Source organism: Spea bombifrons, chromosome 5, assembly GCF_027358695.1.
Source record: "Spea bombifrons isolate aSpeBom1 chromosome 5, aSpeBom1.2.pri, whole genome shotgun sequence".
Lineage (NCBI taxonomy): Eukaryota > Metazoa > Chordata > Amphibia > Anura > Pelobatidae > Spea > Spea bombifrons.
The window spans coordinates 103558173-103585569 of NC_071091.1; the positions used below are offsets into that span (position 1 = coordinate 103558173).

Here is a 27397-nt window from a genome sequence, read left to right on the forward strand (position 1 = left end):
AGCCACCCACCAACTAAAACCTTATTCAACCCCAACTAAAACGTAAAGTGTTTTATGGAGTCTACCCCATAAAGAAGACCTGAGCTGGCCCTGATAATGTATAATTCAATGGATAAGGAGATTTGAATGAGACGCGGCCAGTAGTGATCTTCCTGCAGCGGAACCTTATCGGGTTTAGGATAGGGTTTTATTATAGTATAGTGCAGTCATGGTGATAAAACACGACTCTCCTCCCAACTCTCCGTTCAGTGAATAAAGCCCAATGCTTCACGGAGACAGAAGGATGAAGTGTTCGCAAACGGTTCGCAGAACTTCCCAGCCCCCGGCTCGGAAGTCCGGACAGCAGTCATAACTGAAAATATAGACATGGACCAGGTGCATGCTTTTCAGATAAGCTCCGATGATAATCACCCGTGCACAACAGTCCTAATACACGCCAAAAAAATGCCAGTTCCTTACATTCTAGTGTAGGCTTCATGTAAGGGGTGCAAAAAATTAGAAAAAACAGCTTGTCAGTGCCATCTTAGCCCCCAAACAGCATGTCAGTGCCAAACAGCTTGCTTGTGTCTCCCTCCCTACGTGCAGGCTAATCTTGCATGCTGGAAATGGATGTGATGTCACTTCCTGCATGCTGGAAATTGATGTGATGTCACTTCCCGCACGCTGGAAATGGATGTGAGGTCACTTCCTGCATGCTGGATCAGACATCAGACCGATCAGATGATCAGGTGTTGCCCGCAGCTTTTAAAGGAGCAGTCACAAGGGCTCCCCAGGCCCCCCCTAGAATGGGGGCCTGGACCCAGTTGCGGCCATGGTTGTTTAGGTCCTGTTTTAGGTAGAAAGATGTCAGCACAATGTCCAGACTGCGTGTTTCATATTTTGGACACCAGCGTACCTCTATCTATATGTAAAGTAGTATATAACGCCGTACGGGCAGGGCTTCTCTCACTAAACCAGCAGCTGATCTAACCCCAAGACCCGGACTGGTGTTCAGTGCGGATCTCTGATGGTTTATGCAAAATATGAACCAACCTGCAATCCCTATTAACCCCATTCTGACACAATATCCAGAACAAGGGCCTTCCTACACGCCCAATGATCTTTCACAGTCAAGCAGCCGGCAATATGAGGGATAATTTAACAGAACGCAGTAACGGACCCCACTGGTACCTTACTTATTAACCACGACACGATGGAAATAAGTATATACTAGACTGAGCTTCCACATTACGGATCCTGCATTCTGTCAAACCTTCGTGACCTTTATTTCATTCCTTCTGACCCCTGAGGTCTATGGAAGATGTTTCTAATGTCCCGTTCGTCCCTACAGATTAATAATCTCCTTGTGGCTATGATTGTTAGAGTTAGGATTATTTTTGGTGTTTTCGTACTGTTTTTATGGGTTTGTATCTTGAGTTGAGTCGCCCGCAAGCTGCTTACCTTGCCCTGAATTATAAATTGCTTTCACAGATTTCTTCACTTTCTGTAGCGCGGTCCGATCTTGATCCAAAGCCTGGAGAAGAAAATAAAAAAGGTATAACTATACAAGAAAATAATGCTAATCACATTCCTACAGCACAGACAGTCGGTCAGAAATCCCCTGTGTGTGTGCATACCCCCGAGAGACCCGCTGGGGGAGAGGAAAGGGTTAAATGCATTTGGGCATTCTCAAAAGGGGCAACCTGAACATGTAAAGGGCCCACGCCGATATCGTATGGATTAAAGTGCATGTGATGGCTGAAGTGCCCCTTTAATGAATATTTAATTTAAATTATCATTTTATAGTATAATTAATAAAAAATGTATGGAACCCACACAGAAAACGCACATCGTTTGTTAAAAACACAGTTTTTAGGTCGGAGGGGGCAGCCGAGGTTAATGAAGAGAAGAGCCGACAGCGGGAAACGGCTGCAGCATTTAGTCGATCATTAAAAACAGCGGCGCTAAAGCAAAACATCGGCTTCACGCGAACGGGGCGAGAGGAAAGCCATCGGGGCGAGAGGAAAGCCACCTCGTAATGAACGCTTTTCACAGGGCCGCCTCGCTTAACGTAATAAGTGCGTTAATAGCAACAATCACCGATAAAGACACCGGCGCGGGGCAAACCGATATAACAGCGACATTACAGAGGCGGGGGCCGCTAACGGCACGCGGCAGAGAGCACCGCCACGGACACTGCCGGAGACATGTATACCGGGTCTACAGCACCATAGCAGTCACTAAAGGATCCCCCGTGTCACGTGGAGGAAAAGAGAGAGGAGACTGAAAGAGTTAAACAGCCAAAGTAACAAAGTAATCTGAAACATATACATGTATGAGTATTATATATATGTATATACATTATATCAGGGCTCGACAAATCCCAGGCGCCAGGTCGCCATGGCGACAGAGAATTTTGTCCTGGCGCCTAGGTTTTGTCAGCCTCTTACATCCAGAAAAAATTGTGGATGTAAGAGGCTGAGTCACCACATGGGGGCGCTGCTGTCTGCCCAGAAGTCTAGGCAGACAGCACAGCCACTCCGAGCCCGCCCCCGAGCCTGAGATCACTCCCACGGAGTGAGCCTGTAGGCTGAAAACGCGGTTGCTGGAAAAGCAGCACTCGTGTTTTCAGCTGCCACAGGCAGCCTCAGGGAAGGTGTTTGTTTGTTGATTGGGTCCCCACACAAGTCTGGGGACCTCACCCAACACCCCCCAGCTGCCTGATCGCTCCATGGGAGCGACAGCGCAGCGTTAACCCCTTCAATGCCGCGATCGCGGCATTTAGGGGTTAATTCCCGTTTTGGGGGCTTTGCTGCTGGTGGTCTGCCTGGAAGCCCAGGCAGACCAGCAACAGCAAAAACGAGCCCCCACAAGCCCTTTGATGACTCCTGTAGGTATGGAAGCCTACAGCAGTCATCAAAGAGACTCCCTCTGCAATGGCTGGTCCATAGACCAGCAATTGAGTCCCAGCTGCCAGAGGCAGCTTCAGGGACAGGGGAGAGGGTTCTTCGGTCTCCACATGAGTGTGGAGACCAGCCCCAACACCCCCCCCGCTGCCTGATCGCTCCCTGAGAGCGACAGTGCAGTGTTAACCCCTTCAATGCCGCGATCGCGGCGTTTTAGGGGTTAACTCCCGTTTTGTAAGGGGCTCTGCTGCCGGTGGTCTGCCTGGAAGCCCAGGCAGACCAGCAACAGCAAAAAAACGAGCCCCCACAAGCCCTTTGATGATTCCTGTAGGCATAGAAGCCTACAGCAGTCATCATAGACTCCCCCCTGCAATGGCTGGTCTATAGACCAGCAATTGCTTCCCAGCTGCCAGAGGCAGCTTCAGGGACAGGGTGAGAGGGTTCTTTGGTCTCGCCATGAGTGTGGAGACCAGCCCCAACACCCCCTGCTGCCTGATCACTCCATGAGAGCGACGGTGCAGCGTTAACCCCTTTCAATGCCACAATTGTGTATGACACATTCGTGGCATTGCAGGGGTTAACATTTGTCCCCACAAGCTTGTGGGGACTAAATATCTGTCAATGCTGTGCTCCAATGGAACATCAGCATCGAAAGAGTTAAAAAAATGAAAAAAATGTATTTAAAAAAAAAAAACAAACAGCACTGACCTGAAAGTCCAGGGTGCTTCCAGGTCAGATGCTGTGAGTTTAGTAAGGGGCTGATGATGATCAGATCACTCCTGACCAACTGTTAGTTTAAAAAAATCCTGGCTCCTAACTTTTTTACCTGGCGCCTAGATTCACAACAAATTTGTCAAGCCCTGCATTATATCCATGTATACACATTATACTGTGTATATACACCTCTATGTCTATAGTACGCTTACCTCTATGTCTATAGTATGCTTACCTCTATGTCTATAGCATGCTTACCTCTATGTCTATAGCATGCTTACCTCTATGTCTATAGCACGCTTACCTCTATGTCTATAGTACGCTTACCTCTATGTCTATAGCATGCTTACCTCTATGTCAATAATATGTGACTGCGTACCTCTATTTCTATAGCGCGCGGACCTCTATGTCTGATGTGTTAATGAATCGGATCACTGACATGGATAGTTATGGGAATGGGTAGCGCCATCATATTCCGTAGCGCTGGGTAACGTCCACTATAAATGAATACTGTTTAAAGAGATACAAGGGATCAGGGTGCCGAGCATCAAATATTTAGAGATTTTTGTTGCTTTAAAATGTTTTACAGACTTTAAATAATTATTTGTGGGATATTTCAGGCAGTTTTAGGCATTCAGAGGCTCTGGGAATGATGCTTCGCATGCTTCTTTTAGTTATAAAGGTACAGTGTTCGGTGGAACAGAAGCTTTAATATGATTTGCGTGGCCAGAGAGACTTCACATCTCCCACGACAAAGGTGGCGCAAACCGATTCACCAAACTAAAGCCTTTATTAGACAATGAAGGTTTATTATATATAACATACGGACCGTTCATAGAACATTCTATACCAAAAACCACTAAAATTATTACACGGGACGGCACACGGGACAATGTGAATCAGGGCCGCGCGAGTCTAAGTGTAACGAGCCCCGGGAAGCGGTTGTGTTTATATTTGGCTCGGTTTCCAGGCTAAGACAGATTGCGATGCTTTTCGCATCCAAATTCCAAACATATTGTTGGTGGCGCTTATTAAACGGCCGTCTGACAACAAATCCAGAACGCGGGCGACGCATCCGCTCCGCGCGATACTCCGGCTTTCTGTACGCACAACGCACAACGCACAACACACAACACACAACACACAACACACACGCCCACGTCTGCACAGAAGGGTTAATTCAGCGAACCGGCGTTAAACAGGCAAATGTGACGCGTTCCTCCAGGTCAAATCTATACATACATACATACATATATATATATATATATATATATATATACACAAACACATACATATAACACACACTAACTATACATATAACACGCACACTATACATATAACACGCACACTATACATATATATACACACACACGCACTATATATTATATATATATATATATATGTATATAAAACACACTTGATGGAATTAGTGAAAGCAGAGAACGAGGTATAACGAGAGACAGAGGATGATGATAATTGTAACATTATCCGTGTCGGCAGCCGGGCCGGCGTTGCACAGATCACCCGGTGCAGCGTCTTGGTTTTTTTTCTATACGTCTCTCCAGTTACACGTTAATGTATTCTGTGGTGCTGAGAACTAAGGGTTTCCATGGTAACTGAAGGCTGCCCCCTGCACCAAACAAACGTCCGTTAGAAAGCCCCTGGGCTGAGCGCACAGACGTCGCGGTGAATCTGCCAGCGCGAGGAACGAGCTCACCGGTGAGACCCTCGTGAAAAGGGGGCCGGGGATTCAGCCTGACGCGCTAATCACATCATAAACCACATATCTACCCCGATATAGAGCTATATACCAAGGGGGGGGGGATAACCGCAACACTACCCCCACAAGCAAACTGTTTCACTGCTTTATATAGCGCCATCCTATTCCGCAGTGCTGTACCATAAATAATCAAATACAAATACCTATCTGCGAAGTGTGCAAGAATCTGACCCAGACCCCCCTCCCCCACACTGCCGAAAACAATCTATACGAACCGACCCCTCGGCCGCTGTGAAAAAGATCCGGCTGCCGCTATCACTATGCAACGAAGCGAGTCCGCCTGCCGCTAAACGAGCGGACAGAGAGACGGATCCGGACAGATCATCATATCGTCACACAAAGCTTTGCAGGGCTGGTGAAAAAAGATAATCACCGTTATAAGGGATCAAAGCGCAGGATTTGGGGGGCTTTCTAAGAGGCTTTCACCGAACGGGGGGCATCAGGTCCGGGGAGGAGGGACTCCCTTTAGACCCATTAACTATGGAGGACTATGTTGTGTCGTCACAGCATTCATAGTCACTTCTGCCGGGCGCTTTAAGGGAGAGAACTGGGTTATTACATCAGAGGCGGGAGAGTACTGGGTTATTACATCAGAGCCGGGAGAGTACTGGGTTATTACATCAGAGGCGGGAGAGTACTGGGTTATTACATCAGAGGCGGGAGAGTACTGGGTTATTACATCAGAGGCGGGAAAGAACTGGGTTATTACATCAGAGGCGGGAGAGTACTGGGTTATTACATCAGAGGCAGGAGAGTACTGGGTTATTACATCAGAGGCAGGTGAGTACTGGGTTATTACATCAGAGGCGGGAGAGTACTGGGTTATTACATCAGAGGCAGGAGAGTACTGGGTTATTACATCAGAGGCAGGTGAGTACTGGGTTATTACATCAGAGGCGGGAGAGTACTGGGTTATTACATCAGCGGCGGGAGAGTACTAGGTTATTACATCAGAGGCAGGAGAGTACTGGGTTATTACATCAGAGGCAGGAGAGTACTGGGTTATTACATCAGAGGCAGGTGAGTACTGGGTTATTACATCAGAGGCGGGAGAGTACTGGGTTATTACATCAGCGGCGGGAGAGTACTAGGTTATTACATCAGAGGCGGGAGAGTACTGGGTTATGACACCAGAGGCAAGACTGTTTGGGTTATGACATCAGAGGCAAGACTGTCTGGGTCTGCAAACACCCGCCACTGAACTCTCTATAAAAATAATTGTGCCCGTATGGTAGTTTTTCGAATGATTTTAATGCCGCTGATGATGCAGACGCGCTCTCACAAACAGTCTGCATGCAGTCTACAACACAAATGATCCTTTATCCAGTAGACTAAATTACATTCATTACGTGAACATTATCGCTCGGTCCTAATCACCCCGCCGGACACTCTGACTAATAAAAGTCTACGGAGGAACGGACTTCATTAGCATTACCATAAAGCATCAGCTCAGTGTGGTGTTTTGAGCCGGGAAACAGCACGTGCGCGGGGGGGTATATTACTGTATACAACACTGGGGGGTAATTACTGTACACAATGCTGGGGTTAATGGTCATGGAGAAAGATTTTTCCATGCGCCGTCCCCTGTAATTTCTAAACCCAGTTATTTGGTTAATTTTGCATATATATATATATATATCGGAGTCTAAAATAAAGAATTACAGATTTTGATTTGATAGAGAAGTCGGTGGAGAACGAAGATCATTCGGCAGCCTGGTGTGTAAGTGTGGCATGCATGTGTCACAGAATGAATTGCGAAGTGATGCCGGCGGAGAATGAAGATCGTTCGGCAGCCTGGCGTGTAAGCGTGGCATGCATGCGCCGCGGAATGAAGTGTGATGTGATGTAGCTGCCATCAGCGAGAAACGTCAGGCTGCCAAGATGAGACGGTTATATCTTGTGATGTTCAGCTGCAGAGGCTGCCTGACATCTCTTTATTCCCGTTCCTTCAGGAGAGTTGGCAGGTGTACGTCGCTCGCATATAATCATCTCTTTGTTAAACTAAACCCACAATTTGCTAGAAAGACAGAGAGCGCTCGTTAGGATCTCTGCTTCCCGCAGAATAGTGAAATCACTCGTCGCCGCATGTCTAAACATACCTTCCCATCGCTACGCCGAAGGAACGAGTCAATGAGCGCTGGATTAGGGGCTGCATAGCATTTCCGTATAACGATGTGACATGTAACGTAGACTGTAAGCTCTATGAGGCAGAAACCTCCTTTACTAATGCATTCATACCTACTGCACCCCAGTCAAAAGGTCTGTACCTACGGTACTTATTGTATCCCCCCTTTTATTACCTGTTCTTTGTATAAATTACACTACGCACGAGTGAAACGCGAGCGCACAGAACGTCAGAGGCTTAGAAGGAATGGAAGGTATATAAGTGGAACAGCCTCCCAGCAGAAGTGGTAGAGGCTAAATCAGCGAGGGGATAGGCATTTGGCTCCTGAATCTAAGACAAGAGTTTTAATCTTTACGGCAGGAGAAATGATCAGAGCGTGGAGGGATACGGCTGGGAGTGATAAGTGTCTGGTGATGTAAGACGCTGCAGCTGGTAGAGACTTTGTACCGGTACGGCCTGCCCGGTGAGCTCTCTATGCGCACAGAGTGATGATTTATCAACCGTTTATAACGCATTCTTTAAGGATTTTTCCAAAACAGAATAATAATTGCTTATCTGATCTTGCTGAAACGTTGTGTGCTGGAGACGAAGGCACAGAAGAGGTTAAATGACCCCCCTGTGGATACACAGGGATCACATTAAAGTGACGGTCCTGCCACTCGTCCCCTTTAACGTGTAGGATAGCCATATTTTTGTGGGGTCCCCTTACAAACTCATGGGGGGGATTCTGCCCCTTTGCACCCCCCCCAGCCATATGCCCTGCACGTGGTATAATTTCACCCAGGCAATGCCGTGCCCGCTGTATAATGAGACCCGCGTGCGCATGCGCGTGAAGCGATTCCATTGAATTGTCGAGCCGTGGAGGGGCAAGGCCGATGCTGGAGATTCTGAAGAACTCCCGGAATACACGTTATTTGCCGGGGGTATCGTGTATTTAACATAACAACGTAATTCTAGACAATATGTATTAATTACACCCTCCGTCCAAACCGCAAATCCTAACACGTAACCTCATCAGCGGCGAGGCGGAGTGACCTTGTGTGCGGGCCGCAGACGTGAGCTCGGCAAGCTGACAACGCCGAGCCCGCTTCCCGGCAGCTAGAGGAAGCGTCCGCGGACCCGCAGATAATCCCGCTCCACGGAGAAAGGGAAATCGGGGACAGGCTGCCAAAACACATCAACTCAAGTGGAAGCGGCTTTGTGCGGAGAGTCGACTTCCGCAGACCTTGAAAAGTACTTGTGAGAGCGCTCTGCGGAGAAGCATTATCCACATTATCCACTATTCATAAAGCGCAATCACCGGGGCGGATTCACTAAATGGAGAGTTGGCGTTGCAACTCAGTTACTTAATTTTTCCAATATGATGGGCCAACCCGGAACAAAGGGCTGAGCTGGCCCTGCATATTATATAACTTGGGAGGGGAGACTTGGAAGAATTTCCCTGATTTAACTATACATTATACAGGGCCGGCCAAGCGCTTCCCTACAGCAGAAGTTCGCTGAGGCTGGATCATTCCTAATGAACGGTGAAGTCATGGGACGAAGACACAGCTCTCCTTTTAGTAAATGAACCCCCGGTGCGTCCGGATCAGAAGATTTCATGTGCTGGAAAATAACCAGACAATGTGAATATCGGAGCGGGCGCACAGGGGCCAAAGCACGAGATCCAGAAAGAGAGCGTTGCGGTGCAAGAGAATGAAGGAAGGGAGCGCTGCGGCGCGAGAGAAGGAAGGGAGCGCTGCGGTGCAAGAGAATGAAGGGAGCGCTGCGGCGCAAGAGAATGAAGGGAGCGCTGCAGCGCAAGAGAATGAAGGGAGCGCTGCAGCGCAAGAGAATGAAGGGAGCGCTGCGGCGCAAGAGAATGAAGGAAGGGAGCGCTGCGACACGAGACAATGAACGAAGGGAGCGCTGCAACACAAGAGAATGAAGGAAGGGAGCGCTGCGACACGAGACAATGAACGAAGGGAGCGCTGCGACACAAGAGAATGAAGGAAGGGAGCGCTGTGACGCGAGAGAATGAAGGAAGGGAGCGCAGCCGGTGGCTCGTAGGCACACGCTCACTCGTTTGTATCGGGTATTGTGTGCACTCAGAAGAAGCGCACGCTATGGAATCTGTTTGCTTACAAGCGACAGCCGCGGTTTATTCTCCAGGCATGTTCTAAACCGTCCCGAGGAGAACTGGAACGAGCCCCGCAGCGAGATGTATCGCTTCATCGCCACCGCAGGGGGGACAACAAGAGCTTTTCGTGAGAACAAAAACTATTCTGAAAACCCTGCAGCTTTATTTACCGCAGTAAACCGACACAGAACTCGCTCCGGTAACAACAAAAAAGGAAAGAAGCAGGGATCCGGAGCAGGCGACCGGCGGATTCTCAGACTCGCCACTTTTAGGTTCATTGTTTGTACTTTTTCAAGAAGCTCTTTACTGGGTGGCGTTTCAACAGAAACAGAAAAAAAATCTGCAGGTTTCCGTGGCGAGGGAACTTAAAACAGAAATGCTCTGCGGGTTAAGGGGTGAAATTAAAGCCAGATGTGCCAAAAGTGCAGAGACATTTCTCATATCGGTGCAACGAGAGAGCCGGGCTGGGATCTGCCTACGCAAGACCACAAAACCAATTGCTTGCAGTAAATGTGCTTTCTGCCGGATGCGTACACAATACGTAGTGCGTACAGTTGCCGTATACCCAGCGGCAGCTCTCGATGACGGGCGACTGACCTGTATGCAGTCCCATATCCGCTCATTAAAGCTGCTGTCCTGCATTCTATGCTGAATTTAACACTTTCACAACTAGAAGCGCCATTCTTTGCGCTGCCGAGCACAATTCTTAATAATAATAATAATAAATTATTAATCAATTAACATTTTGTATCATTTGTCAGGGAATGTTTGTCATGTGACATAAAAACCTAGCGAATATCAGTGTTATTTGCAGCGATAAAACCTTTTAGAGGAAAGGAATAATATGCATTAAGATGCATTAAGGTTTATTTAACTCGAGAGTGGAACCGTTTTCATGGCGACGGGATAAAGCGATTTGCAGCATAGACATATATTATTCATACATTTATTAGTCCAAGCGGGGCTCATGTACAGGAGGGCCGGCAAGGGATCAGAGGAGGCAACTGACCCCCGGGCTTCTCAGATTTTAGGGCTATTGCCTGAAAGCTTTATTGTGGGGCAAAGCTTGAATTGTGGTCTTATCTCCATGGCAACCAGTGGAACAGCCCAATCCGCAAGGACATTCCTCTGGTTGCTATGGTGACAGTGACAATAACGATTTTACAAGTTCTCAAGAAAAAGAAAAAAAACAGAGCGATATTTGGAGCGGCCGTCAGAATGAAACATTCCATGCAAACCACGGAAATTGTGGTAAATGTAGCGCTCGGCGTATATTATAAGAGAGGGCGGCCCTGGCGCTGCATGCCGTTAGAATTGCCGTATTTGCTCGCGCATGTGCTGTATGGTCACTGCCTGAGCTGGCCAGGCCAAGACTTCCAGCGGCCAATCTAAGCTCTGAAGCTCCAGCTTCCCCTAAAGGTAAGCACTTCTTCATTCAGGTCAAATAACTCCCTTTAAAGGTACATTCATTCGCATTCTTCATTGGCGAGACGGTCCGGTACATTAAACTGTCCCTTTAATTCTCATCTAGAAGTCCCTGCGGAGGTATTCCCCCGAGTAGCTGACAGCGCTGAGCCGCCGGCAGGCATTACTTCTCCCCGATATAAAAGGGAAAACAGGCGGATATATACGGCTTCTCCTTTATCTTTGTTAATGAAGCACATAAATTACTGGGGGAGATTATTGCAGAGCGCGGCAATATCCCCGATTACTTTCACCGCTACGGCTTCACGCCCCGCGGGGATCTTTGCAATCTTCACATAACTAGCAATTTTCAGATCTGTAGAAACACATAATTTTCACCCAATGTGAATGTATATTTTTTTGTTTCAGCAAACCCTCCCACTGCGTCTACAAAAAAATAAAGCGTTTCTATTTAAGCCCAGAAACGCAACTAATGATCAATAAACACGGCGCTGCTCTTAAACTACATGCTGATCCATTTACACAAAGCATTAAAAGGGACAACCCAGCCCTCGTTAAAATATATATTTTTTTCTGCATTAAGATCCTCTCCGTGTGTTCGTTCACTTTCCTCACCCGCCGGGTATTTGCACGCCGGCCGGATCCAGGGCTGCCTTGCATGAGATTTCTACATCTTACGGGTCCCCATGGGCACGTGCAGTAAACTCTCACACTAAATGCGATGAGAATGCTTCCCTGACAGTGATTGGCAGCCAAAACTGCTATGAATCAAGGGAATTTGGTTAGCAGCACCTATGGAAGCGGTAAGGGTGCACTTAGTTTTTCACACATGGCTTCTCCATTTTGGCTTTATTTTTGTTGAATAAATCAGGACACGGTGTAATATGTCATGTGTTGCTGTTCATCTGAGGTTGTATTTACCTAATCTTTAGGAACAGATGATCAAGTCCCATCAATCATTAGACTTATAGTAGAACATTTCTGGAAAATGCATGGAAACCAACTCTCCAACCAAGTAACTCTTCCGTTCCATCAGTGGTTCCGTAACCAAGTAGTCAGAAAACGGCATGTTCATACAGGAGGTACGCACCATTCCACTTGTTCAACATTGTTATATATCATGTTACGCAGTTTTCTAGGTCTGGGTAAAAGAAACGAACGTCCTCCAGGGCAAAACGAGAGACATCTCACCTGTGGTTATCTCTTCCCGGTTAAACATTTTCTAGGTTAAGAGGTATGGCACCTGCCCGGGAAGAACTAGTGCCCAATGTAACCTTCTTTAAATGTTTAGGTCGGAGCTCGGGGTCCGCAGGTGTAGCTCTTACGAGAGCGTCCGGAGGTCTGGCGCGTAACACCAGCTATAAAACACGAGCACGGCAGAGACAGAAGCAAATAAGAGCCGTGATAAGAGCTGGAGTTAAATAAAGCCGCGAGGGACTTTATGTAGACTTTTATATGACTTTAAACCATCAGGTTAAATTTAGAAGTTGTTGCCCGGTGGCTTCTGCGAGCGCGGCCTCCCCGACCCACCGCAACATCACCATCTACGCTCTAAAAATAACACCCGCTAATGCTATCTACGGGAAGCAGGAACACGCTTACCAAGCACATTAAAGACATCCACGGTCATCATTTCACCTCGCGCCGTTACACAACGCGTTTAATGACATCATCAAAGGCTCCGGGTTAAGACTGCAGTCAGCGCACGGTTCCGGAACGCAAAACGGGAGGTAGAAATGAGAGCGCTTCTGTTAATGAATACAGATAACCGACGGAGTATCTTGTAAGACTTATATTACACCAGGTGCATATATGTTATATATCCATACATATACCTCTCACATAGTCGCAGGGTGCTGGGTTGTACAGACACGTTACAGATCTCCGGTCAGATCTCACCTATTGGGGGAAGTTATGGAGACCCCCATCTTCAGAAGGATATTGACACATTGGAGAGAGTCAGAGGTTTAGATGTAATATAAGGAAGTTCTAGTTTACTGAGAGAGTAGTAGATAAATGGAACAGTCTCCCAGAGGGGGAGGCTACTACACTGAGGGAATTGAATCATGCATGGAACGGGCATGGAGCTATCCTCACTATGGGACCGGACTAAGGACTGATAGGGGTTTGAATCCCTTACATGAGGAATGACGGGCAGACGCTTTCTATGTGTTTATGGCACCTACTGCCCGATAAAGTTACACAGGAAGTTACTTCATGACATCAGCAAAGAGGAAGCAGTAATTGCACCTCCTGCCTGATAACTGTACGCAGGATGGGGGCAGCCACACGGCGGAAGAATGAAACACATCCGCTGCCTGCTACACCTGGAAGGCCGATGGAGCCACAGCGCTATGGCGGCTGGGAGGAGGAGGCATTTAACAGGTTAACCCGTGCAGCCAATTCAATCCCATTAGGAACTATTTAAAACACGACTAGTTTGGAAAGTCATTTAATCTTCAAGGACCAACACCTGGTACACCGGCCCCCATAATGCCCCAGGACTGATTTATGGGCCCAGGCAGTTACAGTGTTTAAGACTCTGTTCTCCATTAGGAGAGAAGCGCTTTCCATCCTAACGCGAGGACGCCTTCTCTGCCTCGCTTTATGGCGCTGCGTAAAGTGCATTCCGCATGACATCACACAGCTTCCCGTAGCTCGGAGACTTTCTCGGTTTCATCATCATTATGTAAAGCAGCAGAATGTCTCATGTGCAACGTCCAGGGAGACCATGAAAAAAGTGAATTATATATTATATTTAGGGCTGAAACAACGAATCGATAAAATCGATAATAATCGATAACGGAAATCGTTGTCGACGATTTCCGTTATCGATTAATCGAGTGATCGATTCGTTGTTGGAGCACTCGGCTCCTTTTACTTACCTCCGCGAGCGTTCCCCGCTTCTGCTACACGCTCTGCAGTCTCCGCCTTCTTTTAGCAACGTGACGGATGTGACGCGTTCCGGAGGTAAGTATTCTTCATGTCTATGTGCACAGATCGCACAGAGCGAATCGCTCTGTGCGAATGGAGCCACTCGCACAGAGCAGTTCGCTCTGTGCGAGTGGCTCCATTCGCACAGAGCGGTTCGCTCTGTGCGAGTGGCTCCATTCGCACAGAACGGTTCGCGGGGGTGGGGGTCGACGGCGGGGTGGGGGTCGACGGCGGGGTGGGGGTGGGGTTTCAGGGGATGCTGGGCAGGGTGTGAGTGTGGGTGCAGGGCAGAGTGGGGGTGGGGGTGCAGGGCAGAGTGGGGGTGGGGGGTGCAGGGCAGGAGACTGGGTGCAGGGCAGAGTGGGGGTGGGGATGCAGGGTGTGAGTGTGGGTGCAGGGCAGAGTGGGAGACTGGGTGCAGGGCAGAGTGTGAGTGGGGTGGGGATGCAGGGCAGGTGGGGGTGCAGGGCAGGGTGTGAGTGTGGGTGCAGGGCAGAGTGGGTGCAGGGCAGAGTGTGAGTGTGGGGGCAGGGCTGGGTGCAGGGCAGAGTTGGAGACTGGGTGCAGGGGCACAGTGCAAAGTGCTGGGTGCAAAGTGCCAGGGCTGGCTGCAAAGTGCCAGGGCTGGCTGCAAAGTGCCAGGGCTGGCTGCAAAGTGCTGGGTGCAAAGTGCCAGGGCTGGGGCAAAGTGCTGGGTGCAAAGTGCCAGGGCTGGGTGCAAAGTGCTGGTGCAAAGTGCTGAGTGCTGGGTGCAAAGTGCTGGGTGCAAAGTGCCAGGGCTGGGTGCAAAGTTCTGGGGCAAAGTGCTGGGTGCAAAGTGCTGGGTGCAAAGTTCTGGGGCAAAGTGCTGGGTGCAAAGTGCAAAGTGCTGGGTGCAAAGTGCTGGGTGCAAAGTGCTGGGTGCAAAGTGCTGGGTGCAAAGTGCTGGGTGCAAAGTTTCTTGAACAGTAATAGTCCACCTCTTTTCAGAATGTTTGGGGTTATTTTGTTTCATAAATATTGTGTTTGGGTTCTTGTACTTTGAAAATATTGTTTTTTATTACATCATAACAAAATAAGAATGTTAATGTAAATTTTAAGTTGTTTTTTAACATCCAGTTCATTAAATTATTTTAAATAAACGAAAAATTTGCATATTGTTTTTTTTTATCCGATTAATCGATTAATCGAAAAAATAATCGGCCAACTAATCGATTATTAAAATAATCGTTAGTTGCAGCCCTAATTATATTCCCACGTAATAGCCTCTCTACCACTTCTGCTGGGTGGCTGTTCCACTTACCTATCACAATGTAAAATAAATCCCACAAAAGCCTTCATATTTTGAAGCAGGATGAATTTTTAAGGTATATAAGGGTGAGAAACTGCATGCACACAAAGGCCTCCCAGATTAATAGGGAAAGGGGCAAACGTATATGGGGCCTCATGCTATCGTAGGCATTAAGGTGTATATGACGGCTGGAGCGCCCCGTTAATGGTTGGCCACAACTCACAGGAGCAGCACAGGGTATACCCAGGGGAGAGGGGCAGAAACCGCAGGATTTATCTTCACATCCGACATGACACTTCTGCTTTTTGCAGAAGAAAAAACTTAACGCTGTATCACTTACAGGCCATGCTGCAACGATGTCACCGCACCGGTAGTCAGAGGGTTAACGCTTTAAAAGGGAATGGAGAAAGGTACCGTATTCGCTGAAATATAAGAGCAAATGCTCTGAAAAATATCCCTCGTCTTTAGAGGTCGTCTTCTAATCAGATCTCAAATAGAGGTCTGACTACAAGACTAAGATGCAGATCCCCCGCAGCGCTGCAGGGGACCCGGACCCTCCTCTCCGGCAGCCGGACACACAGGAGCTGAAAAGCAGTCAGGCCTCTGGACGGCTTCTGCCAGGCAGCGACTTCATATACTTGGGGGGGCAGAGTGAGTGTAACCCTGGGGTTGTTCTCCGGGGTATCAGTGTTGGTAATGGGGTAAGTCCGCTATCGCTGGTTGAGACAGCTGCATAAACTGGGCATCCATTGTGGAGGGAAGTGAAGGTTACCCTTGGAGGGAGGAGAGAACAGGGAGGAAAACTGTTGGCCCACAAAGAGGTCTTGCGCCCAGATCCTGTGGACGGAGCCATAAGTCGGGGTTCAACAAACCCCAGGTTGCCATGACAACCAACAACACCTTCCCAGCACCTAGGGTAATAGGGATCGCTGTCACCACTGGTATGACTGGGTTCCCCAAACATCAGCACCGCCAAACCCTTCCTCACCACGCCACGCTCAGCACCAGCAGGATGCGTGTTCCCATTTAATGCGTGTAAGAAGTATGTTACTGTCTGTGTGGGTGTGTTAGTGTGTGGGTGTTAAGCATGTTAGTATGTTAATGTGCTGGCATGTTACTGTGTGTGTTAGTATCTCACTGACCCTTGTGTGTTAGTATGTATGTGTGTAAGTATGCGTGTGTAAGCATGTTAACATGCGTGTGTTAATTATGATGTGTGTTAAGTATGTTTGTTTGTGTGGAGGGATGACTCCCGCTTCACTATCTGTCTGATGGATGAATCTGGGTTTGGCGGATGCCAGGAGAACGTTACCTGCCGGAACGCATAGAGCCAGCTGGGGAGGAATAATGGTCTGGTTTTCAGGGTTTGAGCCCCTTAATTCTTGTGCAGGGTAATGTTAATGCTACAGGATGCAGAGACATTTTAGACAATTGCACACTTTCAGCTTTGTGGGAACAGTTTGGGGAAGATCCTTTTCTACTCCAGCATGATTGCCCCCGGCGCACAAAGCAAGCGCCACATGGTTGGGAGAGTTTGGGGTGGAAGAACTTGACCTGCTGCAAAGAGCCCGGACCTCAACCCCATCCAACACCACTGGACTGGAATGGAGACTGCGAGCCGGGCGTCTCGTCCAACATCAGCCCCTGACCTCACAGACGCTCTACTGGATGAACGGGCAAAAATTCCCACACAAACTCCCCAAAATCTTGTGGAAATCCTTCCCAGAAGAGCGGAAGCCGTTATAGCTGCAAAGGGAGGACCAACCCCATATTAACCCCTTAAGGAAAATGGGCGGTCCCAAAACCCATTGAAAACAATGCATTTTTGCATTTTGTCATTAAGGGGTTAATGTCTGTGTATTTAGATTGGTATGTCCGACAACCTCATATAGGTGTGATGGTCAGGGGTCCACATACTTGCTCGTATAATGTAGGTAGGAGAGTCTGGGGATTATTAACACACAAATCCCGGGAGATAAAAAGAATGCCGGCGTGTTCTATATATAATATATATAGATATATATATATATATGTGTGTTCTATGTGTGTGTGTGTATTCCTTTTACACACATATATAAGAATAAGGGACGAATGCATTCTTTTGTTAATCTTCACCTGTAAGGGATGGAAGTTATTAGGAGAGGATAGAGTGGGATGGGAATGGAAATCGCACGGAATGATTCGCGGGGAGAAGGAGATCTAAGGAGAGGGTTTTATTTTTAGGCTCGGTTGCAGGATAAATACAGGCCCAGTACATGGAAACGCAGACGTCCTTTGTTCCTGGGTGGAGGGATATATCGGGTCAGTGGGTGATTAGACCGTCCACGTGGCACGGCTGTACGGGAACCTGCGGGTGAGCCCTGACGCGCATGCACACATACAGACACATTGGGGTCCAACCTTTCACAACGCTGACCCCTGGAATAAAATTCTGTGACTGCTCCTTTATGGAAACGTCAAATTATTTTGCAAGAATTAACCCTTAAGTGCCACCAGCATTTATTTGAGTCTTGCTTGAAGCAGCCAATCAGCAGCGGGGAAGCACTCCAGTGTAAATCAATGGGAGCACTTTATGCGCATGTCACATCTCCTGCACAGAAAATATCGGGAGCGGGGGGCACAACTACATATGGGAGGGATCCATGCATTTCCAATGGGGACACCACAAAAATGTAAAGGGATCACGCCGCTATCACATGCACATAGCGGCTGGAATGTCCCTTTTACGTCGTCTCTTTGTATGTATCCTATCACGTGATGCATGTAATGAGAAATTGAAGCCGGCCGCTCCTCTGGCGCTGGAAGGGTTAGACACGCCATTGCTATGTATGTAGGTCACTGCGGGGTAGAAGTGCCTTCTCATAGTTTCCTATTTCTGGAAATTTCCCCGTTCATTCTCCCACAGGCAGAAGAATTCTCATTCATTCAGCAAGCCGCATTCCCCCCCGAGGCGCTGACAGAATGCGACACCTTCGCCCGGCACGCAGCTCATCTGTCATTTTACAGCTTAGATACATATATTATTTTACTCAGTATCACCAAAACGCTGCTATTTACTATTTCCCACCAAAACGTCGCCAGCGAGGGATAAAAGCCGACTGATGTCTGCTTCCGACGTGGTCGCCTTCAATGCCATGATCTACGCCACGGACCGGAGAGTCCCTATAGAAACCATTCTGTGCTTCTGAGCTGGGGGGGTTCCTTCTGTTCCCCAAAACCCCCCGCCGGCCATCCTGATATATTGTTGGTACAGCGCTACAGAATATGACGGTGCTATATAAATCAAATACTAATAATAATGTGAATTCATGTCTTATCCCAACACGCTGCGTCACTCACAGAGACCACCAGCGTAAGGGAGGGTGGGAGCCACACTCGTTCCATTCCAAAGGACCCCACTAAACTCTTCTTGCCCCGGACCCCACAGCCTGGAAGGGAAGTATTCTGTACGCTCATAGTCTATGAGTGTACTACTAGAGGGCTGTGTAACGCTAGGACATTTTACTTCACAGAGAGCAGTAGGTGAGTGATACAGAGCATTTAAACACGGAGGGATAAAGTTTGAGTTTTTTTAAAGACCTACAACTCCCATGACCCTTAAAGGTAACAAAACAGCGGGGGTGACTGGCAGATTGGATGGGCCAATCAGTTCTCCTGCCGCCCCCCGCTCTCCCCGTAACAGGGGGCATTGTCTGGTAATTTGTTCCCAGGCCAGAGAGCCGCGGCAATAAAGAGAGCCGGGAATTCCAGCCGAAAGGCTTTGTCAGCGACCCTGCTTCTGGCTGACCGAGCACAATGGGAGTTGTAATTCAACATCATGTGCGAGGCACACGGCTTAGAGAAGACACGAGAGATACACGTCAAGGATCAACATGCTAATATCTGGAAAGCATAAGCACCGGGAGCATGTATGGAGACGGCGTTCCTTACTGTGTTTAAAGGGACGCTTCCCCCATCCTATAAACTTTAACGCATATGATAGCCGGGTGGTCCTTTACATTTTAGTAGTGCTCCTTTCACAAATGCATGGGGGGCTTCTGCCCCTCCCCCACCTCCCTGCTATTTCACATGCAGGAGACGTGTTCTGGCGAGCCGTGCAGACCTCCGAGCGCACTCACAGCAGGCACTTGGTTTCGGGGGTTATGACCTCGGGGTCTTATTGTCGATTATTTTTAATGCATTGTGTTTTTGATAGATTTTTCTTTTACTCTGGGTGGGATTTTTTAAATTCTTTCAAATAGTATTTTTTTTTTGGTCTGGTCCTTTGGTGTGGATGAGAATGTTGTGCGTGTGCACGTGTGTGTTTGTGTGAGCGTGCGTGTTGTAGTTCGTATGAATAGAGTGTGATCTGCCTATTCTGTGTTTTTATTTCAGAGAAGGTGCAAAGGCGAGTGCTAAACACAAAAGAAAAAATCTCAATTCTTATGGCTGAAGACCGATCTCATATGACGGTCGCTGACCAGAAAACGTCGGAACGATAACCCCGATGGGTTCCAAAATCTGACCAGCAATACTGCAGCTTCCCAGTAACCGCTGGATGTCAATTTGAGGCTCACGGATCACACGCTGGACACGGGAAGGACACGCAGTGATTGCTGGGGCAGCGAACTCTTCCGTGATAAAAGGCCGAGTGGCGCAGGGAGTTTGTGGAGGATAACCCTGCCAAGCCATGCTCTACAGTCACTATATGGCATCCGCGCGGCCCCCTCTTATCACATGAACCTCACAAGCCAATAAACCCAATTAGCTCTCTAATCCTCATCGCTTTGCTGTGTAAATGTTTACTTTAGATTACGTCCTCAAACAGCCGGGCCGCTCGATGCATGCGCATCCCCTCGCTTATCAATAATAACCTCCAACGCCAGACGCAAACAACTCTCACTCCGGAACGCGGACATTCCTCCGCAAACCCCATCAGTTCCAACGAGACACCCACCGACGACTTCTTACGGAACGCTTCGGCTCATAAACAGAGATTTCTGCTTCTTTTGTTTAGAAATTGAGGCTTATCTTCTACCTGTTCATTTATTATCATTATTGATTGTTTTATAAAGTGTTTAATTTATTATTATTTACTGTTTTATAAAGCATTTATTATTATTGATTGTTTTATAAAGCATTTAATTTATTATTAGTATTTATTTATTCAATAATTATTTTGATGAAAGCGATAAATATCCGATTGGACAATGCAGGGCATCGATTTAAAGGGTTCTTTCGTTTTATAGCAGATTCCTGTATGCCCAGTAGGAAGATAATAATAATAATAATAATAATAATGATAATAATGTTCCCTATAAATTGCGTAATGTACCCCCGTATTTATTTAACGAGTCCGCAGAGCTGCCACATCACGACTGTTCAATCTGCCTGCGAACTTCTTGTCTAACAAAGGAGGGAAGAAGACGCCAAGACCAATAGCGGAATTTTTGGGTGTAATTACGTGACTGGGTTTGGAGGCTGGAATGCCAAGCGCTTGGGTATCTTCACAAAGCAATGAAAAAACAGTAAAAAGCAGTGGAAAAGTAAAAAAAAAATGTAAAAAGCAGTGTAGGGTCCTGGTTGCCAAGCGTGGAAAATGTTTACTTTCATCCAAGTTCTGAAACGATGAGATTTCCTGTTTTTAAGAGAACAGGCAAAAAAAAAAAAAAAAAAAAAAAAAAAAGGAGTCTATGGTTTAACACCGCCGGTCCGGGAGGAATCATCCGATAACTTTCAAGGTGGTTATTGTACATCACTCTAGCGTATGATGGCGCTATTTATGGTATCTTTCTTCAATTCGTGACCCCGGCAGGAGAGAACATGGCGGGAAAGCCGGAGCGTTTAGTGAAATATCAGACGCTGAAATAAAACATTCGCTATTTTACCGATACCCGGAGAAAGCAGGGGGGGGCATGGCTGCCCCTTTATCTCATCATCCTCATCCCAGCTGGCCCCCGGCAACCTACGGAGCGCTATCTTTCTACCCCTTTAACAGACATCACCAGCCTGCCCCACTGTCTACCCCCCCCCCCCCGTGTATTGGAATCCCTGTGCTAATGCAGCACACGCTAATCCATTCTCTCAATAATATCGCCCCGATCTCAGGGCGAAGGGGCAGATTCTCCCGGACTCCTTCCTATCCCCCCACGCTGTGATCATATCCAAGACTCCCAGATGGAGCTTTTCCTATCAGTATGTTACGGCTGATATGGCCCTGCTTGAACACAGGTGACTCACTTAAGTGTGTCTTTATATAATGACAGCTAAAGTATTCTATGAGGACCGGTATCAGAGCCGTTTAGATAACCCATTTGGTGAGATGCTACACAGACTCTTCGCAATGAGCTATTAAAGGGTTAAGAAATCCAGAGCCTCGGTGGGCCAACAAACTTCGGATGCTCCCAGGGATGCAAAGCAGGGCATGGCAAGCGACAGCAGCACTCACCCGCAGCTAAAGACACAGGTGAACCTTTCCCGTCAGGCCGCCGGCTTGGCATTGTGAGAGTGGTAGTTCTTAAAACCATGGGAGGGCTAATCGGCTACGGAGTGCAGGGGGGCGGGGGGGGGTTCTTTTCTGACCTATTGATGAAGGTACAGTTGGTTTAGGCGATCGCTCCTCTTTAAAGGGAGGTTTTGGCTGCAGTCACCGAGTTTTAATGAAATCATAAGACACGCTGTGACGGAGCGGCTCCCGCGCGCAGATATTTCCATTCCATAATCTGTTATTCCGCTTGGTAAAAAAGCTTCTAATAAGCACTTTCTGCTCCGATGACTCCATCCCGTGACCCGGGGTCACAAGACCCAGCAACATCCAGTAACTCCAACTCCCATCAGGCTCAGCCAGCCGACGCAGGCGAAGCCAGCTCTAAAGCACCAGTTAAAGGCACGCGCCGGAGCGGACATGACATCTATCACGCAGACAAATCGCAGGCGGCGCTCAACTAAATGGCTTCGGCAGAAAGGAGCGAGCGGACGACTCTGCCCGGTGACGGAACGAGATACACCACGGGGCGCCAAAGGAGACGACACATTCATTTACTGGAGATTAACCCCGTATAAGCCTGCTAATGTAAGCTTTTGGGGCAGGAGGATGAGCGGAGGGCTGTAAGGGGGGGCAATCTAAACATTTAAAGGGACGGTACGGCGTTCTTCACAGCCTCACAAACAATGCGTATTAAAGTGCGTCTGCCGTGCAGAATCCCCCCAAGCAGCCAATCAGCGGGAGGAATGTGTTCATTGAAACCAATGGGAGCGCTTTCTGCGCATGCTGGCACAGGGGGCATTCAGGGGATCCCACAGAACCCCGTTATGGAATTACAAGGAGGGGCCGTACACTTAAAGGGGCCACTCGGCTGACATCTGCATTAAAGTGCATGTGATGGCTGGAGTGTCTTTAAAGGGCCAAACACGGCATTCACTCCATACGGATACATTAATATATACACACACAGTGATGAGGACACACACACACACAGTGATGAGGACACACACACACACTGTGATGAGGACACACACACACACACTGTGATGAGGACACACACACACACACTGTGATGAGGACACACACACACACTGTGATGAGGACACACACACACTGTGATGAGGACACACACACACACACACAGTGATGAGGACACACACTGTGATGAGGACACACACACACACTGTGATGAGGACACACACACACTGTGATGAGGACACACACACACACACTGTGATGAGGACACACACACACACACTGTGATGAGGACACACACACACTGTGATGAGGACACACACACACACACTGTGATGAGGACACACACACACACACTGTGATGAGGACACACACACACACACACTGTGATGAGGACACACACACACACACAGAGTGATGAGGACACACACACACACAGTGATGAGGACACACACACACACAGTGATGAGGACACACACACACACTGTGATGAGGACACACACACACTGTGATGAGGACACACACACACACACTGTGATGAGGACACACACACACTGTGATGAGGACACACACACACACACTGTGATGAGGACACACACACACTGTGATGAGGACACACACACACACACTGTGATGAGGACACACACACACACACTGTGATGAAGACACACACACACACACACTGTGATGAGGACACACACACACACACACACACTGTGATGAGGACACACACACACACAGAGTGATGAGGACACACACACACACAGTGATGAGGACACACACACACACAGTGATGAGGACACACACACACACACTGTGATGAGGACACACACACACACACTGTGATGAGGACACACACACACACACTGTGATGAGGACACACACACACACACTGTGATGAGGACACACACACACACAGAGTGATGAGGACACACACACACACAGTGATGAGGACACACACACACACAGTGATGAGGACACACACACACACACTGTGATGAGGACACACACACACTGTGATGAGGACACACACACACACTGTGATGAGGACACACACACACACACTGATGAGGACACACACACACACACGCACACAGTGATGAGGACACACACACACACACACAGTGATGAGGACACACACACACTGTGATGAGGACACACACACACACTGTGATGAGGACACACACACACACACACACTGATGAGGACACACACACACACACGCACACAGTGATGAGGACACACACACACACACAGTGATGAGGACGGCTGCAGGCCGGGCCTTTAAAACACATTTCTTTTAATGACTTGAAAACAATAAAAAAGTAAAATTGTGATTTTTTGAAGCCGCGGTTGTTACATTATAACGGGGGGGGGGAGTTTCCACGTTCCGACGCATTTAATCCCGGAGCATGTGACGTGACTTTGCAAGCGGCCAGAATTCTGTGTTACCTCCGAGACGTCCCATTAGCCGCCGGGACTATTGTATTATAATAGGAGGGCAGCTGCAGCAGCAGGGCTGCATCGTCCGTCAGGTGAGTTTATTCTTATTTATTTTACTGTACACAGCACTTTAGTGCGCATTCCTTTGTGACAGTTATACGAGTCATAAAAAGACAACACGTAGCAAGGCGGGCACATATATGCATGCACACGTATGTATCATTCCATACATTGGATACATTCCATACGCTGGAATCTACCTAGACCTGCCATGAACCTGCGCATCCGCCTTAAACATGTATAAGAAAGAACTTTAACTCTTTGCGTTATTTTCTGCTGTAAAAAATAATAAAATAATAATTGGTTTTTAAGTGTCTGGCTGCTGTGTTGAAGATAAAGCTTCCATACAACGTATTTTAACGTGACCCGCGCGCTTCGAGCCCCCGGAGCGTGCGACGGATTCCATCTGCTCTGTTTACACATTCCGGATCCTATTCCAAACACCGCCACGTTCCGTAAACACGGCGCTATTAACGGGCAAATCAATAAAACCGCAGACGGCGGCGAATCAGTGACTCCGCTCCGTTACCGTGACGCTCCAACGAGCAGGCGGATGGAAAATGCTAACTCAGCACCGGGTCGGACACCGGCAGCGGGCGGCATACGGGACGCATCTCTTCCACGGACACTCACCCTGATCTACGGCCAGCACGCTGCATGTTTCATCAATCAATAGCCTCATCTGCCCTTTTACCGGGTATCTCCCCTCCCCCGCCCGCCGTTACAGAATTACACACCAGCAGCATCCATTCCGCGCATCCACAAAAGCCACGCTCACTAGGGATCATCACTACTGGGGAATTTTCACGGTTTACACCTGATTTCAAGGTTTTCCCCCCCAATCTCAGAGTCTACGGGCAGATAAGCCGGGTCACAGAGATTGATTTATTTAATAATCCCGGCTTGAATATCGGCGACGTACTTTAGGGTTAATATTTGAAGCTTCTCGTCCCCAGCGGGATCACAAAGGCCTGACAGAGATGCCGTAGGATTCTTCATTCACTAACGCTGCCCCCCACCTCACACTACAGCGCGGCGTATTAACCCTTCGGCAGCCACTAACTGAACGGGCAAAAACAACTGTATTAAAGAAAATATATGGGAGCCACGAAATAAGCGGAAGCCGCTCCTCGGAAGGGACATCCCCCGACGGTCTCTGCCCGTCACATCCGCTCGCCGGACTACATTCAGCCCGTCTCTGGTGGGAGCCGAGCCAGAGGGGGGCGTCCGTCAGAGGGCCGCCGGCTGTTTTTCTTGGCCGGGGTGTACAGGAATGATAAGCGTGGCGTGGGCCACGCACCGGAACGGCAGGGCTTCCTCCCGTACAAATAATTAATAGTTACAGAATTTATGATTAAAAAAATAAAACATTGTAGAAAAATGTCTCAAACCCCTGCAGGTCACAATGAACTCTCTGAAGGCCATAATAAAAGGTTCTGGGGTTTTTAGCCATCATGGTAACACCGGCCACAGCTTGCACTTTTAGGGAAACGACCTCAAAACTTCTGAATGTTTTTGTAACGGAAAAAAGAAGGAAGAAAACAAAAAGGTCGCGTTTTATTCGATGCGGTTGGCAGGCGGCTCGCTCCGCTTGCGCAATCATCTGAGTCACTCTCTTAGCGTTTTGCTGCCGCTGATGGTTTTGTAAGCAAGCGCTTCCATGAAATGTACACGGCAGACGGGTAAACCGATGCCCCGCGGACCCCTGGGGCGGGTGGCGATGGGGCAACTGCCCCATTTGGGGGGGGGGTAAGTTAGGCCGCGGCGTACATTGAGCAGTTTGGGCCAAATGCCATTAGCTTAGCGCCTCGTACTCCAGCACAGAAAGAGTTAAAAAGCCGTTTCTGCAAATTGCGTGAAGCAGGGAGCAATCGCCTTTGACTGCGATCCTCATCATCCTCCGCTCAGTCACACGCACCTGTCCCCTCCGCTCACCTGCCGCGCTTCATCCGGCTTACCTGCGACGCTCTAATACGCATAAGTCGCAGGAGTCACCTTGTGCTACGCAGAGCGCTACGGAGCCGGCCGCACGCCTCATAATAACATCAACGCGGGGCGAGAGACCCCATTCAGTCTCTGAACGCCGGGCGGTTACCCGACTCTTCATTCGTGCAGAAAACGGGGGGGGGGGCAGACGTTCTGTGCAGGGAGCCACAAAGGGGTTAAGTGACAGAATTAAAGGGACAGTTTATCCAAACAGTCCCACGATGAGCACCGAATCAGCATAACATCATTACTTATCCTTTAAAAAACCCAGGAATACGGTAATATGCATTTCTAATTATAAGATTGGGGTCACTGAGTTTGGGGTCACTCAGCTGTTTTCATAGAAACCAAGGAAATTACAAAAAAAGGTTTCTAGCCATCAATTAGCCCTTCCAACTTAAAACTGGATCAGCGAACACAACGTGCCATCGGAACACAGGAGTGATGGGAGTGATAAAGGGCCATCGGAACACAGGAGTGATGGGAGTGATAAAGGGCCATCGGAACACAGGGGTGATGGGAGTGATAAAGGGCCATTGGAACACAGGAGTGATGGGAGTGATAAAGGGCCATTGGAACACAGGAGTGATAAAGGAGTGATGGGAGTGATAAAGGGCCATTGGAACATTTAGAGATTCCATTAAAAATCAGCCGTTTCCAGCTACAATAGTCATTTACAACATTAACCCCGTCTGCGCTGGATTTCTGATCCATTTCATGTTATTTTAATGGACAAAATCAGCATTTCTTTTACAAACAACGAAATGTCTAAGAGACCCCAAACTTTTGAATGATGGGGTAACACGCAGCCATCATGTGAATTACGTGTTATGTGTTCCAATGGCCCTCCCATCACTCCTGTGAAATGCACGGGGGGCACGCGATATGCATTTAACATGAAAAGAGGGCCGCGGCGTGGCGTTCTAATTCCAGGTCTCTGTAGCTCTATAGCATGTAATCCTCCCGAACACGCGTGGCTCAACCAGCTACACGCCTGTCTTCTTGCAGATCGGAGGCTCTCGTTAGAAAGTCCTGGTCGCCGACATTTTGGAGGGGATTTCCACTCGGCTCTCTCCGGGAATATAAACCGAACAACGTCTCGCAGCACACGCCACGAACCCCGCAATCCCCGCGAACATGAAAGTGTCCCCCCCCAATCTATAACACAACCTTCCAGATAAACACGTTACATGCGGTAACGAGTCGCCGGTCTCTGCG

General features: G+C 48.3%; 1 protein-coding gene across 1 annotated transcript in view; it reads right to left on the minus strand.

The window, feature by feature from the left end:
* The window catches only part of ASAP1 (ArfGAP with SH3 domain, ankyrin repeat and PH domain 1), a 71991-nt gene that overhangs the window by 25908 nt on the left and 18686 nt on the right, over window positions 1–27397 (minus strand). The window contains exon 4 of the mRNA XM_053466714.1: window positions 1441–1513. Within this exon, the coding sequence (XP_053322689.1) occupies window positions 1441–1513 (73 nt within the window). The remainder of the gene's footprint in view (window positions 1–1440; window positions 1514–27397) is intronic.